The 20602-nt window shown below is 38.3% G+C and overlaps 1 protein-coding gene across 2 annotated transcripts in view; it reads right to left on the bottom strand.

Moving 5' to 3' along the window:
- The window catches only part of sema3aa (sema domain, immunoglobulin domain (Ig), short basic domain, secreted, (semaphorin) 3Aa), a 102565-nt gene that overhangs the window by 26297 nt on the left and 55666 nt on the right, over nt 1-20602 (bottom strand). Inside the window, exon 1 of one of the 2 annotated variants that reach the window (XM_016250460.1) lies at nt 5549-6080. The exons of the other annotated variant lie outside the window; for it this stretch is intronic. Coding sequence (XP_016105946.1) covers nt 5549-5660 — 112 coding nt within the window. The 5' untranslated portion in view covers nt 5661-6080. Of the gene's footprint in view, nt 1-5548; nt 6081-20602 lie in introns of those variants that run through there. 2 annotated transcript variants of the gene reach the window in all.

Raw genomic sequence — 20602 nt, 5'->3', positions numbered from 1 at the left:
TCCACAGCCACAGAGTAAATAATTCATGCAACAAAAAAAACTTCAGGTAACCTTCACGTTCCTTACAGCACTCCAGACCGGAGAAAAGATCAAAACAGAGTTTTACAGCTGGGGCAATAATCAAATGTTTAAACAGTATATAACGAAGCTTTGGGAAATCCATTTATTTTTAGTGAATCAGTTCATTCAGATGTTTCAGATAAAGAAATAAATCACCAATTCACAAAATTGCATTCTAATATTTACAATTAAAAAATTAACTTATAATAATGTAAAATAGCATATAATTTAAAAAATAGATAAGTGCCTAAAAAAGTTTTTAAAAAAATCAAAAGTTAAGCTCAGCTGTTTATTATGGAGCCCTGTTCATGACATGCAGAAGAAAAAAAATATTGTGGCCACAAATTAAGAAATCATTCCCACAACTTATTAATTTGCGGTCACATTTTATTAATTTGTACCCCGGGTAACGTGACTACTAATAAATTCCCTTGTTTTAATATAGCTATATTGTGGTGACTAATTTAACTACATTAAAAATAAAAAAATAAATGTATTTAGCTAAAATGTGGGAAAATAAAAATATATATTATATTATATTTATTACATAATATTATTATATTTTTAGAAAGTGAATGGGGTGTTTTTCAAATTTTAAATGCCTTCAGTGTAATTATTAATAATAATAGTTTTACTGTAACAACTATCTAAAGTAGCTTGTAGCTTGACAAATTATATTTTAAAAGTAGCTTCATCATGTGAAAATTACAGACAGAGAAAGAGATCGAGAACGAGAGTGAGACAAAGAAAGAGAGAGAGAGATCTACTTCTGGTGAAGAGGGTGAAAACAGACAGCCAAGAGATGGATGCAGATGAGAGAAACCGTGAGAGAAAGAGAAACCAGCATCATTCCCAGCCTCTCCATATAATCATTCCCATCCACCCCAAATCCTGGCCCGACTCCAGCTTGCACTTCACCCGGCAGCCAGCGAACAGCCCGCTATTATAAGATTCCTCCAGTCTGCGTCCAGTGCGGTCGGGCACGGAGTGTCTATTTCGGAAGATTTAGGCTGAATTCAGACGACTCGCAGTCTCTCGTAGTCCCAGTGTCGCCCATCCCAATCAATCCCAGGAGGCCATGGGGCAGGGTAATGAAATGGGAAGCCTGGTAATTACGCTGAAGTGAGTAATTATCAGGTTGTTTTACAAGCACTTTAAAGTCCCTGATGCACCATTTTACCAGTGTGACGGCGGGATGGCCTTTTTTACAAAGGGACCCCCTTATCAGAGGCGTGTGTCCACACTTTGCCACCTGCAGGGGGCAGTGCCTTCATATGCGCCGACCACCTCCACCCTAACCTGGCATCTAAGATGGTATTTATGTGGGGTTTTGGGCACACATGGATCCTGTAACCCGCTGCTAATCCTATAGTGTGAATTCACAACCTCGTAACCACAAGTTTGAGATCCGAAAGGCAATCTGACAAGCATGTGAAGGCCTATCCCACAACATACTGACAGATGAACGGGCCGCTGATAGCTCTGACAAGAGCAATTTTCACCGACGGCAGTTTAAAGCGTACGAGGGGAGTAAAGACGTGTGACGGCGGGATGGCCTTTTTTACAAAGGGACCCCCTTATCAGAGGCGTGTGTCCACACTTTGCCATCTGCAGGGGGCAGTGCCTTCATATGCGCCGACCACCTCCACCCTAACCTGGCATCTAAGATGGTATTTATGTGGGGTTTTGGGCACACATGGATCCTGTAACCCGCTGCTAATCCTATAGTGTGAATTCACAACCTCGTAACCACAAGTTTGAGATCCGAAAGGCAATCTGACAAGCATGTGAAGGCCTATCCCACAACATACTGACAGATGAACGGGCCGCTGATAGCTCTGACAAGAGCAATTTTCACCGACGGCAGTTTAAAGCGTACGAGGGGAGTAAAGAGGAGACATAGCGCTGGTATAATTACAGGGAGGGGAAACGAAGAGGAAAATCTATCACTCCGCCATCGTTTAACAACTAAGATGGATCTCTTCATCTGTGATCGTCCGAATGGCCTCCCCGGAGGCGGTACGACTGAATTGCATACTCAGTGTGTAACTCATGATAAATCTGTGTGTGTGTGTATGTGAGAAAGAGATACCCGTCCCCCTTCTCGGCGCTCATTGGGGTGTGCGTCTCTGGAGAGCATGTCTGTGCGTTTATTTGGCTTAATTACTATGCTGCATTCACATGGGGAGTGAGAATGAATGACACTTCACTTAACGACTATCCTCTCCTGGCCAACTACTGTCTGCCCACCACCTTCATTAAAAAAGCCGCTCTCTTCCCCTCCCGCACCCTCTTTGCCACTCTTCCTCCATCCTTTCCTCTCTAACTCATTCTCGTTTTAACACTCAGACACTGTGTGGGTGTGAACAGCGATCTGTCATACTGCAGAGCATCAAAAGAGCCATCAAGCACCTGTGGACTATGTCTCTCCATTACACACACACACACACACACACACACACACACACACACACACACACAGCTCTATCACCATGGCCAGGTGTCTAATTATCTAAGCCTGCCTCCATTCTCACACATCTTGCAGGCCAAAAACACATCAGACACATTTTCTGTCTCAGACACACATATAATGACTCACTCACAATTATCCAATAGGAAAACAAGTTATCGTACAGTACAACTTGCTGTATGTGGGGCCTGATAAGGGGTTTTACTGATACTGATCTTTATATTTATAATAAATAATTAAATATACATATATTTTAAATTCCAATATTTTAAAAACTGAAAAATGTATGTTTTCAATTATTTTAATATTAGCTATCGATATATATATATATATATATATATATATATATATATACTATAATATAAATAAATAAATACATATAAATGTTTTAATATTAAATATATAATTCTTCAAAAAAATATATACATATATATTTACATTGTGTAAATACATAAATGATAGCATTTCATGATAGCAAAAATTTATGATTTTAACATTTTGATATTATATCAATAAATTATATAAATACATGCAAATGAGATTAACACAATTTCTGCATCAAAATAAACAATTCTTTCTAGTAATAATTTTCTCAAAATTCACTCAACAATTATAAAGATTTTGGAGGTAAAATGCTGACTTCTGAATATGTTGTTACTATTTGCATGCTATAAGTCTTGTATTTCTGTGGGCTATTTGCAGTTTAGACGATATCTGGTGATCAAACTAAATCTTAACCTGTATAAAATATTACAATACACTGTTTCTTAACAAGGCATAATGCGATAAAGTAACAAGCAATTTAATCTATCTTTTTGTTCATATCTAACGACGAGTGATAGGACATTTAGTCAAACATTTATTTCCATATTTCTGTGGCATTGTACTGGACAGCTGCCTTGCTCTAGAGACTGGTCCAAAACTCTGTTCCACACAAGTGTCACACAAACACCAATTATCATTTGATGAAATGTCTGGTTTGATCACAGTTTAAAAGGATTCACAATTCAGTAAAAAAAAAGTTATCCAATGGGAAAACATCTCATTGTACAGAATGTGATCCATTTTGACATCCCATTGACATCCGTTTTTAAAAACTAACATGCATCAGAGAAAACATAGCCATAAAGTGCACAGGTGGCATAAGTTTGGAAAGCATTTTGATGACACGATGTGAGACTGTTTTCCTACAATGCTTCGGGCCATCCAAGCACAACAGTGTTAACTCAGAGAAGCATGTGATTGACCACAGGTGGACCTGCATCTTTTATATAATAAATTCTCCAGCCTTTCCTCTTAAAGTTAAACAGCAGATGCTGATGCTCGGAGCAACAACTGGTTTCTTTCTCGCTCTCCATTCTCTGACTCTCTCTTTCCTAACAACACATTCTCAGACAAAAATAATTATTTTTTTACTGCTCCTTCATTCGCTATCTCTATAAAAGAAATGAGAGGGCGTTCAACGGACCCTGGTGGGGTAAACCCATGCCACACACAGACCTTACAATCAACAAACCAGAAGCACAGATTCACTGACAGAACAGAAGGCTATATTTACCAAATGAGGGAGAGCGAGATCACCGCCACACATAGATGTGTATACTTTTGGTCATGTTCCTGAACAAAGAACCACAGCAAGCCCGCTAAGCTTACATTAAAAAGGGAAACAACCCAAAATATGCCAAAAATGCTGCCGCTTATTTCCGTGAGAGATGAAAGCTCTGGGTTACAAAGAGGCTGCTATAGTCTGGATCTCTCCGCTGTCTCCTTTAAAATAGCACAGCCCAGAGAATAACATGTTTGCTGTTACCACCATTCACGCATAGCGACCAGCATCACCAAAGCCTTCAAATGCAACATATGGAGTACAGTATCAGAGAATAATGCCTCAATGTGTGTGAGCATGAGTATGCATACTTGTTAGAATGTGTACACATGCCAATTCATTGTGACAAAGCTAGTAAACAACTCAAAGGTATTTCAGCTTCAGTACAAGTTAAGCTGAATTGGCATTTGTGGCATATGTTTATTCACACTAAAAATGTCCTACTTATTCCTCCTTTTCTGCTAAAAAGGCAAAATTCTAGATTACAATGAGGCACTTACAATGGAAGTAAACGGGAGACATCAGTAAACGTTAAAACACTCACCGTTTCAATAGTATAGCCACAAAACATAAACCATATACATACGTTAACATGATTTCAGTGTGGAAAAACACTTTCTAACCTTTAGTTACATCTAATTTCGACAACTTTGTTGCCATGAAAATAGAACACCATAAACCCTAAAATGACTGTAAAAATTGCTTTAAACTCAAACAATACACATTTTAACAGGCCCTTAACAGGCCAAGCCCTAACATTTTAATTAATGTTAGGGCTTTTTAGCAAATTAGAAGCTTCATGTTTCACTTTAAAAATTTCATTTAAAAAATTGGCCCCATTCACTTTGTTAGTGCTTTGCTGTAACCTTGATTTTTGTATCTCCTTTTTGTTTTTTAAGAAAATGATGGAGGAGTCAAAATTATATATGTGCTAATCAGCATGCTGTCAGTTGAGCTTAACATGCATTGAACCAGGAATATTCCTATAAAGGATTGCTGTAAAATCAATTTGAAGATATGAGAAATTAGACTTCATGCCGCAAATGCAGAGTCATTACCCACGATACCTCATTCAGAGTTCACAACCTGTATGACAGGGTACCAGTGCAGAGTTTAGAGCTACGGGACAGTGCAACTGGAAAAATTATGTAGGAGAGCCAATACATGCACTTTGAACACATGGAAACAATCTGTCAGGGCAAAACGAGACTAAATCATATGCAAGAGAGTGAGAGAGACTGTCAAACTAGACAGAAATGAAACAGCAGAGTGACAGTGATGGAATCCAAATATATATATATATATATAATGGCAAAAAGTCAAATTTAAGAATAAATAGGTGTACAACAGGTAATGAGAATTTTTAAAAAGGTAATAAAGCTCATGGTGATGGGTCTGGTAACAAAACTTACCCTTGTAGGAAAGCTTGAGTCTGGGCACGTTCTCTTTGGTGTGCTGGGGTGCAACTCTTCCAGGTAACGCCACCCCACACAACAGCAGAAAAATCCCAACTAGGTAATCCATGGTGCTGGAGCGCTGGCCTCCAGCCCAGGGGGGCTTGCAGCCCAGAGTGCCAAGAGCAAAGTGCTTCCCTCTGGGATAGCCGAGATCTTCGGAGTCCCTCCTTACTTCAAAAGATCCAGCGCCTGGAGCTTCTCCCAAAGGAGGCAATCCGAAATCAGATCCCAAGCGAAGCAGGAGACGGGGGTTCACATGGCTCCATGTGGGGGGCGTTTCACCGGTCGTGGGGGTAAAGGTGTACTCCTCAGGGATGCGCTCTCAGACCCTGGTGGGGAGGACCGGTGAGTGGGATTGTGTGTTTGTGGGAGAGGTAGAGTTAGAGTTTCAGTAAGAGATCCGGCAGAACCTCTCTCTCTGCTCCAGCTTTGTGCACACACTCTCTCACACACACTCTCACAGACTGCTTCTGCTTGTGTCCATGGCTCAGCCTGAATGAGAGGGAGAGTGAGAGAGAGCAGTACACCATCCACCGGAGTGCAGGAGGGGAGGGGAGGAGGGGGAGGAGAGGGAGGGGGAGCAGCTGAAGGGGGAGGACGAGGGAGCGGAGCTGAAAGGAAAGGTATGCGAAAGACTCTTCTGCAAAGGTTTGGTTGCTCTGTGTCCTTCTTTTCTGCATTGCTTATAGGCTGCACCTACAGTGCATTGTGTTCCCACCTTCTCTCTCCTTTTTTGGCTTTTCTGGCAGACCATCATATTTCATCACATTCCCAGCATCTAGAATATTTATGTCTGTCTGTATGCTAGCCTGGATTTAAGTGTTTGAGTGATAATAAAATAGTGATAATGAAAATTATATAAAATATTAGATAAATATAGTATACATGCATATCAAAATAACACACAAAATATTAAAATAAAAAAGTGTAATATTAAAATACCTTATTTTTTAATTATTTTTAAAAAACTATATTAAAAATCTATCTATATATCTATCTATCTATTTTAGTGTCCATAAACCAACTTCAGCCTTTCTATTAATATGAGGCAAGCAAATAAGATCTACTAATAATACTTAAAACATACAGTAAAGTAATACATTGAGCTAGACTATCCTGCATTCTTACTTCTCACTCACTCTCTGCTTGTAGTAACAAAGCCTCTGATAGACAGAGGTGTTAATGTGTGATTTTTCACCCCTAAGTGCTAAAGACAAAAGTGCCTCACAAACACCAGCTGAGTGTCTGAAAGTATTTCAAAACCTTGCAAATGCAAAAAAACCCCCCAAAAAAATCCACAGATCTTTCACTGCCTTTGGCATGTCCGTATGTAAATGTTTCCTGCTTTCATGAGCAGGTCTGTGCCAATGCCTCATCACCTTTACAACCAAACATGCTCTTTAGGTGTTTACACCACATAGACCTGCAGAGATGATGGACAAACACTACACCTCCTCCTTAGGTATCAGGAGGCTAAAAAACATCCACCTGCAGCCTGGTCTCTATCCCAGCAGATCCACCGAAATGCCGAGGTTTTCCTCTGGTCGTCGCTCTTCTGTACCGCAACTATGTGGAGGGGATTTGTCAGGGCACTTTCACTAATGATGTCTTAATGAATTGCGACTCGCCGTGCACTAAAACGAGATAGCTCATTGACAACTAGTTTCCAGAAGCTTGTCAGTAGCAAAGTGGTAAATATAGCCTCCGAAACATGAGATCCACAGAGGAGAGGTCTCCTCGAAACACAGCGAATGAATCCTGTCAGTCAGAAACGCTTTGATATATGGCATTCGTGTTGGGGATGTAAGCTTGCTAAGTGTTTGTGTAATCTTTAGTGCAAATGCAATGGGTCTTCGACACCTGTTGGTGTGAAATGATTTGTGCAATCTACTGTACAAATAACAAATGTAAATAATTACCAGTCTGTCACTTACGACTAGGCCTATAGGCAAATGTTCACATTGCTGGCATGTATATACATGCAGGAGCACACATGTGCATGTATAAATCAATGACATGTAGGTGACTTCTTGCATCCACCCTTTTGTTCAAAGGAATGACTAAAGGTGATATACGTGACGGTTGGTGATGCAAAAACATTAGTATTTTGTCTAATTTTCCAGTTAAAATGTCTAAAAATTCGGTAAATTTACTTCAGAAAGAGAATCAAAACAGGATCAACTAGGATTAACAAAATGTTCTACAAATAGTTTTTTAATGTATTTATCAAAATAAATAATTGAGATCACAATATACAAATAAATATATAAAATAATATATATGTGTGTTTGTGTGTGTGTGTGAGAGTGTCTACATTCAAGATTCAAGGTTTAAAAGATTATATGAATTGTTACATATATCTAGACTCAAGATTCAAGGCCTAAAAAGTTTAGTGTATATATAACAAAAAAACATGACAAAATAATAATTGTTATATACATATGCACATTTATGTGGATTATAAACAAAAAAGGATTTTCCCTTTTTTGTTCATAATTATGCAGCTTTTCAACAATTTATTTGTTTTAATTATGTGAAAACCTCTTTACGTGAATTAAACCTTCACTCTCTCCTTCAACTAGCCTTTCCCTTCCTGTATTGTGTTCTTTAGAGGTCATTATCATGAGTATTACGATAACTGCTGGGCCACGTTCAAGGTTTCACTCCAACAGAAGGAACTTCCTGTTTGAGAGGTCACACTTCCTGCTCGAGTAACACACAGCAGTGACGTCTCTCCAAATCATGTACAGTAAGTCAGCAGATATCAGTAAACCTCATGCACTTCCCCTGTGACTCCTGAAAGCGTTTTGGTTTAGGTGAGAGGAGAATGATGGGAGTGGAGGAGAGGAAGGATAGATGGAAAAAGAGAGAGGAGAGGTGTAATGTTTGCATGGCAAAAGAAGTCAGTCTCCACTCGCCGTGATGACAGCTCAGACATCTTGGTCTGCTCAATCAACACATGGTCCAGTGAAAGAGAGAGAGCAGTAAAAAAACAAAAAAAAACAAAAAACAAATCACATCTGCTCATGAACAACAAGCCTGAAGATTGATAGACTGGAATTCTACATATCAAACATCACAAGTAATACTGCTTTATTACAGTTATAAGGACAGAGACAGACAGACAGACAGACAGACAGACAGACAGAAAGACAGATAGACAGATAGACAGATAGATAGATAGATAGATAGATTTTACCTCTATAAAATCGCATAATAAGGTGAAATGTAAATATAAATATTACAGCAAAAAAATAACTCCTCCTTGGATCACTGAGCGTATTACAGGATAACAGAGAATTTGCATGGTAATGACAGTGCCAGAAACAAGCGCCACTCTCTCAAGAGAGTATGCAAGTAACCCGAAGGCTTCATCACGCTTCAGAAAGAGAGACAGCTCAGAGCATAATCACTTTACCAGAGATTCCTGTTGGAACGGCAAAGCCCCTTGAAACACGTCCTCCATTACTTGATGTAATAGAGAGGTGTTACACCAGCAAAGGAGACAGGAGGTGATGAGAGAGAGTAAACTCTGATAATGTTGTGGGCCAAGGTAAAGATACCTGGCAATGCTTAAATTTTACGCTTCAAAATTCAATGCTTGAAACTTTTTAACATTTCTATAATAGAAGCAAAAATGCATTTTTTTTATACCTGGAAAATATTTAAAACTTTTTCTGCTTGTCTCATTCCATCACTGTGAACCCTAATGATGAAACACACAGAAGCTGCACTGAATTTGTCCATTTTCCTTAGAACTTGAGGGTGTGTTTGGCTCATTTTGTACCTCCTGTCCACTTCCATTTCGGAAAAGGGGTGTTTCCTCTGTTTCATCAGAGGTGCAGAGGTCAGTCTTCATTTCACTAAAGAGGTCACAGTCCTTGTCATGTGGGCAACGGAAGTTTCATAATCCACCGTTCCACCCTCCACATGCCCCCACCTTGACACCCTCCCCCTCATGAATGCTTTTGATATTAAATCTTTTTGACAAAGGTTGTAAACAGAATGTAAATAAGCAGTAATGAATCACATTATGATGTATGGGTGAGGGTGGCACCCTCATAAAAACATTAATGAAAGAGCGTCAGTGTTGAGAAACTAGGCTGAATATTTTATATCAGTAATTTCTTCCCATCTATCACCGTGGAGGAAGCATCCCGCAGCGTCTTCACCACAGATGCATCCGTTCCAGAGGTGCATTAGCGGGGTCTTCGGATTTCAAGAGTGATTTACAGAGCAGAACAGAGGAAGAAAGAAAAGAAGAAGAAAAAAACTTTCATCTGATTAATAAAGTCTGACAGTGTCTGGACTTGTCTTACAGGTGATGTAATGTGAGGCAGCAGGATGAGGTTGAGATATATCGCTGTGCAGTTTGGCATGGGAGAATCTCAAGTTAAAATGAATGCGAATGGAAAGGCTCTGCGCACCTGGATCTAGTTTTATTAGTGAATCAACAAGTTACAGTGCAACTCGTGTGGTCTAATTTTCTAAATGACTCTTATGACCCGGTGCTTTTTAATGAATCACAAATATACAACACAACCAGTGTAGTCTGATTAACTAATTATTCTTATGAACCAGTTATTTTTAGTGAAATAAACCCATACAGTGCCACCAGTGTAGTCTGATTCCCGAACAAATTACTCCCGTTCAATTTAGTTAATCAAAAACACACCACAGAACCAGTGAAGTCTGATTCGTGAATGAATGGCTCTTATAAACAAGTTCTTTTTACCAGAGGCGGACAGTAACAAAGTACATTTACTTGAGTATTGTACTTAAAGGGATAGTTCACCCCAAAATTAAAATTTGATGTTTATCTGCTTACCCCCAGGGCATCCAAGATGTAGGTGACTTTGTTTCTTCAGTAGAACACAAATTATGATTTTTAAGTCCAACCGTTGCAGTCTATCAGTCGTATAATGCATGGCAATGGTAACAAAATCTATGAGAGTAAAAAAAAACATGCACAGACAAATCCAAATTAAACCCTGTGGCTCGTGACGACACATTGATGTCCTAAGACACGAAACGATCGGTTTGTGCGAGAAACCGAACAGTATTTATATAATTTTTTACCTCTAATACACCACTATGTCCAACTGTCTTTGGGCGTGCGCACGTCATCCTGTGCGTGAGGTGTGTACGCGCTCTGGCGTAGTTTACGTTAATGGGTGTGTTGATATCCAGCCAAAGAGCAATCAACCATAACTTCAGGCGAGCAGGCTCCGAAGTTGGGAATACGTGGAAGGTCACCACTCCCGAATGAGTTCGCGCAAGAGAACGTAATCTTTTAGTTTTAGGTCGGTTTGAACAATCCGGATAAGCGCAAGTAAGTACCATTTTGATTAGCCGTCGTACCTACAATGACTGCACTGTGTAACCAATGAGTGACGTACACGTGCAAGAGATCACTTCCGGCGCTTGCGTAAACTACCAAAATACATGGGAACTTTTTGGTACTCTTTCTCGTTAATGAAAAGATTAGAGATGCACCGATCGATCGGCCAGAGATTGAAATCGGCCGATTTTCCTCACGATCGGCCCGGATCGGTGACCGTTTTGTTACGAGCGGCACAGGCAATAACATCAGCCACGCATTCTTGCTCTCTTCTCTCCGACGACCCCTTCTCTCTCACACACGTCTAATTAGCTCCGGTTAAATAGTGCTTGTATTGCACATTATTTTAGTCATTCCCGCAGGTTTCGCGCTTACACCAAAAGCGCGCGTACCACCACTGCTCTATATTAGTGGAGCGCACAAGCTCCACTAATAAACTTAGTCTCAAACAGCTTGTGAGCCACAAATACCAAAATGAGTGGCTAACTGCACTAAAACGTTCAAATACATACAAAATTATGTCAAAATGCCCGTCTTGGCGAGGATCCAGTTAAACAGTCAGGTTTGGAACGTTAACTAGTTGAGAAAGAGAACGCATGTTGTGTAACAGTATATTGGGTCCGTGGATAAACTCTTAAAGGGACCGCAGTCCAATATTCCTGAAAAACTTCATAGCTCTCTTTATTCTATTGCATTTATTTGTGCTGTTGTTTGCAATTTTTTTTATTTGTTCTTATTTTATTACTGACTTTTTACTTGTGTTTTTTTAATGAAAATAAAACTTTGCGTTGAAGAAAAGTTGATTTTTGTTTGTATATGCTGTCAATTATAGTTCTTAGAAAGAAAATCGGAATCGGCAGATCACACTAACAAAAAAAATCGGCAATCGGAATTGGCCAAGAAATTTGCAATCGGTGCATCTCTAGAAAAGATTAATTACAGCCTCATTGCTTGCTTTAATAGACTTCTGTACCTAAAAAAGAAGCAACATTAAACTGTTACTGAGAACAAACAACTTTAGTTTCAGGATAGATACTGAATTGGCTTTCAATGAATGTGCAGGTCTCTGTTCTGGATCACAGGAGTTTATTGTCAGATGGAGTGCTACTAAAAAGCGCTAGTGATGTGGAAAGGCCTAGTCGAGTTTGTGAGGAAGCTGAACTAATCCAGGAGGCAAAAGGTCTTTTTAAATCTCATGTATATGTAAATGTTGTGTGGCGTCAGTGAATGGCCCGGTCCACAGAGCTTAACTCCAGATCGGCTGAGACAACAGAAAAGCACTCATTATTCCATCTGTGTAACCCAATCAGAAGGCTTAAGCTGGCAGAAAATCCTTCCCTGCAGCCCCCAGTCAAGGTGAATTGGGGTTAAGAAGGACAGAGAAAGAGCATTAGCTTCTTTGCATGGCTGCTGAAATAAAAATGTAACCAAATCAAATGGAGAGTTTCAGCTACAGGGGTCAATTACTGTATTGGGACCAATACACAAGGCTTGTTTAGAAAAGTTAAAAGCAAAAATTAAGAGTTCTTCAAAGAAAAGTAGGCGAAAACAAGTTCGCCGTTTAGCTTACACGGGAAGTCCTGTCCATAACTAGAGCAAAAGTTTAAAAATCAACCAAAGACATACAAACTACTGCTGTGGATCTAAGTGAACTGCTCAGAAAGTTAGCGATGGACATCTCTGGCCAATGTGTTGCATCTCATTACTATGTTCAGTGCTTTGCACCATGCTTGAACATAGCATTTTTAAGATAAAGAAAAAAAGTTATGAAACTTTTACAGTCCACTAAGTACTGCAGCACTCTGTTCCATTCAGCTGTAACTTGGACTGAAAGTCACCATATGCATTTTCAACACAAATATTGACAACATACCCAATCCCAAAACTAAAGAACAAGATACCAGCCCTATAAATCAATTTTTTTTTTTTAGAAATGAATGGCACAGAGGGCTTACATAAATCTGACCTGCGCATCATGAATCTCTGCTCTTGTTGTCAGGCACAGAGCTCTTCAGCTTGGTCTTAGTGACATTGCAGTCCAGCCTGCAACTCTATTAAACATTTACACGCTTGTGAAACAAATAAAACAAATAAAAACTAACCACCGGCACTGACGTTACAGCCAAGCTGAGGAGTCATATTTAATACGGAGCTGACGTGCTGCCAAAAAATATTAGGGTAAAAGAGAGAGAGAACAGCAACTGTAATACTCTTTCGAATGAAACCTGATGATCTGTGGTTAAATCCATTTACATGGGGTGTTTTCATGTAGCGCTTAATTCGATTTGCTTTATTATGCACCGTTTTGGTGTTAAAGGAAAAATATAATGAGTCAGTCTGTGACTTGGTAACCTTATCTGACTGTCTATGATCTTGAAAATGCTTACATCACACATTAACACGACAGTGCCACTGGGAAAAACAGGCCTTTGTGACAGAAGCATGAGGGTGGATGATTGCACAAATAACCGAATGCTCTTCAGCGTAGGTGCTTCTCTCAGACACTGGATGCTTCCTGTGAAAGCGGCGTTAATGCAATGTGGCATTGTGATGAGTCACTGGGTGTTTTTCCCACTAGTGACGAGACCCAGCTGTGGGCATGAGCGTCTGCATTCATAAAGTGAGAAACTTTTTTTTTCCAAGACAATGATGCACAATATGACTTCATGAACAGTTTCAGATGTTAGCAGCCTCCATTGTCTCTCACCTGATGTTAGTTTTTGAGTGTCCATACAGTCCCCACTGACTTTCGTTGTATGGACAAAACATTTGAAACATTCCTCAAAATATATTCTTTTGTCTTCCACAAAAGACATGAAGTAGAGCTGGGTTGACAACATTGATTTCTCGATTTTAATCTATTCAAATATCGAACCAATACAGATTCTTACATTTCAAGAATAAATTATTTACTAATTTGAGTTGATATGTGAACAAAACTTAACTAATAATTTGTTGTAGCGCACATTCCATTCAGTAAATCACAATAAGCTTTGTGCTTTGTTACTTTTGATATGAAACAAAGCATCAGCTTTCAAATTAAGTCAATTTTAATACAAAATTCAAACAATAAATACCCTTTTTAATGTGGCGTGGCAGATTGCTATAGCGACCTCAGTTCAGGCAGCATGTTAACCAATCATCTCTACCTTTTTACTACTAGTAATAGCATGAAATAAACATAAATGAACATTAGAAGGTATGATGAAAGATATAGTTCAACTTACTGAAATTTATCTCTTGTAATCCCTCAATCAGTGTTTATTTCAGAAAAGCCATTCTATGTACATAAACTTTATAGTCAGCTAGAAAATAAAGAGGCACATTTTGATAATTATATGCACTAAATTACATATTCATTATATTTTTACTTAACCTGTTAGTTATGTCTTTATTAATTAGGCTAATGGATGTTTGAATAAATCTGTCATAAAGCTTTTTATGAGTCACCTTTTAAATGTTTATATCTCAAAAATGAATTGGAGTAGAAGCAATTATATAATTAAAATGTTAGTATTATCATTAAGTTAATATGAAAAAAATGCAATTTAAATATTTGTATACAGATCAGATGTTAATTTTAACCTTTAATATTATAGTAACATACCAACTGACAGGGTTCACCGTTTAGTTTACAGCATTAGTTGAGAGAGATTTTTTTCCAAAAGAAAAAATGACATGTACTGTACCTGATATACAGTATATCCAAATTAATCTATATCGAACTAAATCGAATCGTAAGCTCAAAATGTGAATCAAACTGTGAAATCTGTGTCAATTCCCAGCCTTAAAATGAAGTCATACAGGTTTGAAATGACATAAGGGTGAGTATATCATAACAGAATTTTTGTGAGGTACCACTTTAAAACATTCTTCCAGCATTGACAGTCCGTGATAGTTTTCACCTGTGTTGGAACAGACTAATGGGCATTTTTCCATGTTACCCAGAGGAAATCTTCATATATAATGCAGGACACGCTTTTGGAAAGCACACATGCTTTTGTTAAATGCTGCCCGCAATTGGGTTACATACACATTACTGAATAAGGCAAGTCAAGAGCTATTCAGGAAATAATGGAGGGCAAGACAAATTGTTCGGTTGCCATTTAGGATAATGAAGGGATGTTTCTGCATGCAAATGAAACACTGGCATGCGCTCATCCACACCGCCACTGTCCTGCTCTCATTCATCAACCCCCTGCGGCAAAACGATCAAGCTTCCAAAAAAACAAGCTTCACTTATGGGGTTGTTCAACCTCATCGTACATCGAACACAACTGACAGGCGCACAAGATACAGTGCAGATCTCCTCTAGGGTTGTGATGGTGAGGAAATTTTCCCACAGGTTAATCGACGTGTGACAACCCCGGTAATACAGGTATCACCGTTGGGGTGGGGTGTTAGTTCGTTTGAGTTTCCCTCTTTTCTTCACTTTCAAATGGCTTGTAAAAGTGCCATGTGCATTTTACTTTCACTTTCAAATTAGCGGCAATTGAATTGCTGCAATTCGGCATCAAGCAATTGTTTGTTTGAGTTTTCTCTCTTTTCCTCAGATTTCTTGGCTTTCAAATAGCTTAAAAAAAGCACTGTGCGCATTTTTCTTTCACTTTCAAATTAGCTGCAATTCAGCATTGATTCAATTCAAGCAACAACAACGTCAAACCAATAGAACTTTTATTAACAAAACGAATAAAAATACACCATATATGCCTAATAAAATAACAAATTACTTAGGCTACACAAAGTTTAAATAGGTATATAAAACTGAAAATCAGCAAACACCGTGGAACCAAATAAATAAGAAGCATAGAATGTTTATTAGCAAAACGAATAAGAAAGCTTGGAGGCACGGCATATACACCTTGATGTAAAATAAAATAAATGAAATACACAAAGTTTAAATAAAGTAATCAAACACTGTGGAATTATACTGTGGATTATACTGTGGATTATGCTGTGGATTTAACCAAATAAATAAGAAACGAATGTTTAAAAAAAACTTCCAGTCAATAGGGTTTTCAAAATCTAAAATATTGCCAAACAGGCGCCTTTGCATTTAGTTTCTAAACAATCTTCTGCCATTGTCTTGTCTTTCTCACCTCACTCTTGTCAGTCAGCTCGACTCTCTCTCATCATGTGATAAATAAAATCTGACTCCTGCTCCGTCGTACACTGAGCATTTAGTTTTTAAAAGTGTCTGTCCTCTAACTGAACTAGGCTAAATGATTTTTGTTACTATAAAAAAATCTAAACGACGGTGGGGTAGGCAAATGCCGTAACCGGCGTTGCGGCTTAACACCGGTATAACCGAAAACACCATCTATAGCAGCAAGCCTAATCTCTAATTAAATTCTGTGTGGCCAATTACTTCCAAACACAGGCTCTTCTTTGGGACTGCAAGAGATAGAAAATGTATTCCAGCAGCATATCTGATTTCAAACAACTTCATCTTTCAAAAAAATAAATAGTGGTTCTCCAGCCAGTAAATCTGTAACTTGCAAGATTTGATTTGAAATTAAGAAGAATTAAGGAAAACACACTTGAGTGTGTTCATATCAGGGTTGGGCAAGCAAAAGTGAACTGAAGAAGAGTGTGAATTTGAACTGAACTGGCTAAACATGATGTTGAATTGGAATCTGAATTGGAATGACAGGAAATTTTGCATAAGAAAACCATCCGTGCAACAGAAAAATAAAAATCCATGCTGTTAAACAGATGTTTTTTTTTCTGTGTAATATGACAAACATTCTTTGCACTTTGATGAAATGAGGTGATCTGCTGACTAACCACCATTTATATATTAATTTAATACCAAAACTGAAACACTCACTCATTATATTTTATTGTCAAATAATAAGCATGTTTAGGGCATTTCCCCACAGAAGAGGTGATTAGAATGAGGACAGCGTTGATTTACGCAGTGGGAATTCTTCAATTAAATGAGATTCGTAATTGACATGAGATGTTTTCTATTCTTGGTATGTATTTTACTGGGTCTGCAGGCTTTATACATAAACAAGCCATCTTTCAGTCCTCATTCCATTATGACATGCCATCCATCAGAGACGTCTAGTGTGCATTCTGTGGTTTCTTTAGGGAAACGCTAATGGCTATTCAACTGTTGACATTGGCTCTTATGACAATAACTTTTGGATCATGGAATAAAGGCTTGGCTGGGAACAAGCCAAGACATCTCATTAAGATATTAATATGCATGCTGATATGACAAGTACACTACTGTCATAATGATGGACAGTTAATAAAATGCACAAAAACACACATTTATAATGATAATAATCATAGTATCATGACCAAAATCTCTTAATCTCATAAACGCTTCTGTATTGAAGATGGTTCACATTATTATCAAGTATGTGCTGTTTAACGGAACAGTTATCAGCTGGCCAAGGATCTTCTGGATGAATCTGCAGTAGAAATTCCCTGGCAGAAGATCAGTCTCATTCATTCCTTTCCAGACAATATCATCCTCTCGCTCCCATCAGCGAGACACTTCAGAGAACTGACGTGCTGACTTTGAAAACAACCCCTTGTCCTGCTGGTGTGAACAGAGCTAAATGATCAGCTCATGACCGTGAATTATACCTCATCAGATCCACGTACACACTCATGCAGACCGCCTATGCTCTTATATTCATGCGGGATATAAAATCACTGATAACAGCTGTGTTTCAATACTGCAGCTATAGGGCTGTGTGGTATGTTGAATTTAAACTACTTCAGTAACATAAACATCAACAGAACTGGTAAATTTGATTCATTTCTGTTACTCAATGGACAAAACTGTCAATTTGAATGGATCAGTTCAAACCTCAACAACCCGTTTATGTCATCACAAAAGCTTCTGCATGACATTTTTCTTTTATTATAATGTAAAAAGAAAAAAAAACATGTTGGTAAATATTGCTGTACATATTGCATATTGACATATTGATGCATCTGAGGAATGATCATCCTTAAATATCATTCTTACATGTGCTCATTTAGTGTTACAGTTTGGGAAACATTTGATGCACGTTTAAACTAGAACTTTACTTTATTTTACATTAACATTTATCTTGCATTTAACATTTTGAGTCTTCTTGGCTAAAATGTGAAATGTGTAAAACTACATTTAGTGTAAAAAAGAAAGCCGTTTGGAAAACATATTTTGTGTATGTTTAAACCAGAAATGTACTTGCAATTGCATTATTGCATTAAACATTTTTGAATCATCTTGGCCACAATGTCTGTTTGAAAAAAAAAATTATATATATACGTATATATATATATATATATATATATATATATATATATATATATATATATATATATATATATATATATAAAATTTTATTTTATTTAAAGTAATGAATTTGTTTTTTATGATTTTAGATAACAATAATAATCCTGGCCTTTAGCTACCACAACAAAAGATGATACTGCTGGATAAAACATGGCTTTTAGCAAGGAGCGTCACTTTGATGTGACTCCTGTGCAGACTGTAAAGTTATACATGGCTGATGGCAAAAAAAGCCACATCAATAAGCTGCGTGGTTAGAACCATGACTCGCAACATTCACCGTACCTGGAGGATACCTCAAGTCTCCTGTCCACTTAAGTCTAAATATCACATCACCCTCTTTCAAAGGGCGCGCTGCATTCATCAATTCATCTCTGTCGCTAACAATGCTACATACGGGCTAACGTTTCATCCATTACCTGTCATTGTACTCGACAAGGTTCACAATGTGACAAAACACACCTTTTCTCTCGACAGAACTAGCAGAGATTGAGCAGCGCCCTAGAGCAACGAAACCAAACAAGCATCCAAAGCGACATCTGTCAATATAAAAGCTCTACGCGTGTCTTTATGAGTTTGCGCTCCCATCATGCTCTTCCTCTTATGTTTTCTTATATCTGTTGGCCCAGTGGTGTTTTTGGTGAGATTAGCCCCTGACTCACTGTTGTTTTGGTAACTTTTGAATGAGTCCAGTATCTAGATCAGAGAATCCCTGTTAGCATTGTTAGTTTTGGCCGAGACACTTCAGCGTTATGGGAACCTGGCATTTGAAGCCTGTCATTTGATTCCCAGCTATTGTGATTATGTCATCTAGAGCTTACATTTATTGTAAAATTATGTAAACCCTTTATAATGATATTAAATAACATGTTTGATGCCTCAGGGTACAAGACAAAATTTTAAGCATATACTTTAACAGTTATTCACAAATAAATGTAAGTAACTGCATGACGCAACATTTTCCCCTCATACTTGTTTCGTTAAAAAAGCCTGATGTGTTTCTCAAGTTACAACTTGAATAGTCAGATTTGGAAAAAAACACAGACAGACCTTTGCGTTTGTTGGCTTGCAAATGTAATCCCTTAAAAAGGGTTTAGCCACAGAAAGAAAATGTTTTTGTAAACGTTGCATGTGCTCAAGACAGGTTTTACCTTTTTGGCTAATTCCTATATGATTATCACGGATTTGCGACATACATGTGAGATTTACTCTAAAACAACATTTGTCAGGGAAATATGTCATACAGACTGCAGTGCAATGAGCAGACTTGCCCTCCCATCTATACATTTCTGTCAGTGTGCGATCACAAATAAAGCAAATCGACTTATTTATTTAAAAAAATAAATGTATAGCTCATGCAATGCTCTTCTAAGCGCACGCACACCTGTCTGTCTAATTCACTGTTTAGGGAGACCACCCAAAGTCAATATCTCTTCCTGACAATCTGACATACCTGAGATTATGGGATATGACTCATTTGAACGAGAATATGTACTGTCTCAACAAACTTGTGGTTAAAGAGATTGAGTTGATGCATGTAGCAACACATTGCATTAATAACAATCAGAGAGTTTTTGCATGCTTGATGAGTCACAGAAGCAAATAAACTCGCACACGCAATAATCTGCGATATTCAGGCTTTGGTCACATGTTGGGGTGAGCCAGGGGGGTCTTGTTGGGAAGTTGCTCAGAAGGTGGGAGATTAACTCAAACTGCGCAAGCAAAACACTCCAGGGCCCTCCAGAAAAGACCAGCTCCAGGCCCCCAACTCGTCAGCTAATCCAGTCCCAGCTGGTCCCAATCTGTCTGGGTTTACAGCACTGCGTCGCTGCAGTCCTGCGGCGCTAAGCCCACAATAAAAGGCTTGGATGAGTCTGACAACCTGTCAAGCTGAAGACTTAATTAACCATCTAAAGTCAACCTGACTAATAGGCAAGAAAAGATCCACTCAAGTGATTCCATGAAAGAAGAGAACGTCAATTCCTACTCTTCTTGTTTTATTATGAATGGCGGGCACTCTGCTAAAACGTCTTGGACTTTTTTTTTTGCATGTCTTAGGGTCATTCCTGTTATGGAGCGAGCACCATATGAAATTGTAACTTTTTAAAAAGTGAATCTTGTAATTTAGTCATTTAAACATTTCTACAAAGGGAGTTTCAGAAATGTACTGTGGTGAAGGTCAGTTTTAACTAATTATAACTAACTACAATTTACACAACGAAAATAAACAGGATTAACAGGATACCTAAAAGAACTAGGGGTGTCCCCAACTAAGGATTTTCATAGTCGAATCGAAATTTTCGAATCTTGCCGATATTTGACTGATAGTCAAATCATATGTTTTGGGGGCGGGGCAAAATACATTACC

This window comes from Sinocyclocheilus grahami, unplaced genomic scaffold (genome assembly GCF_001515645.1).
Source record: "Sinocyclocheilus grahami isolate Dianchi unplaced genomic scaffold, SAMN03320097.WGS_v1.1 scaffold1.1, whole genome shotgun sequence".
Classification (NCBI taxonomy): Eukaryota; Metazoa; Chordata; class Actinopteri; order Cypriniformes; family Cyprinidae; genus Sinocyclocheilus; species Sinocyclocheilus grahami.
This window is presented reverse-complemented; position numbering and strand designations above follow the sequence as displayed.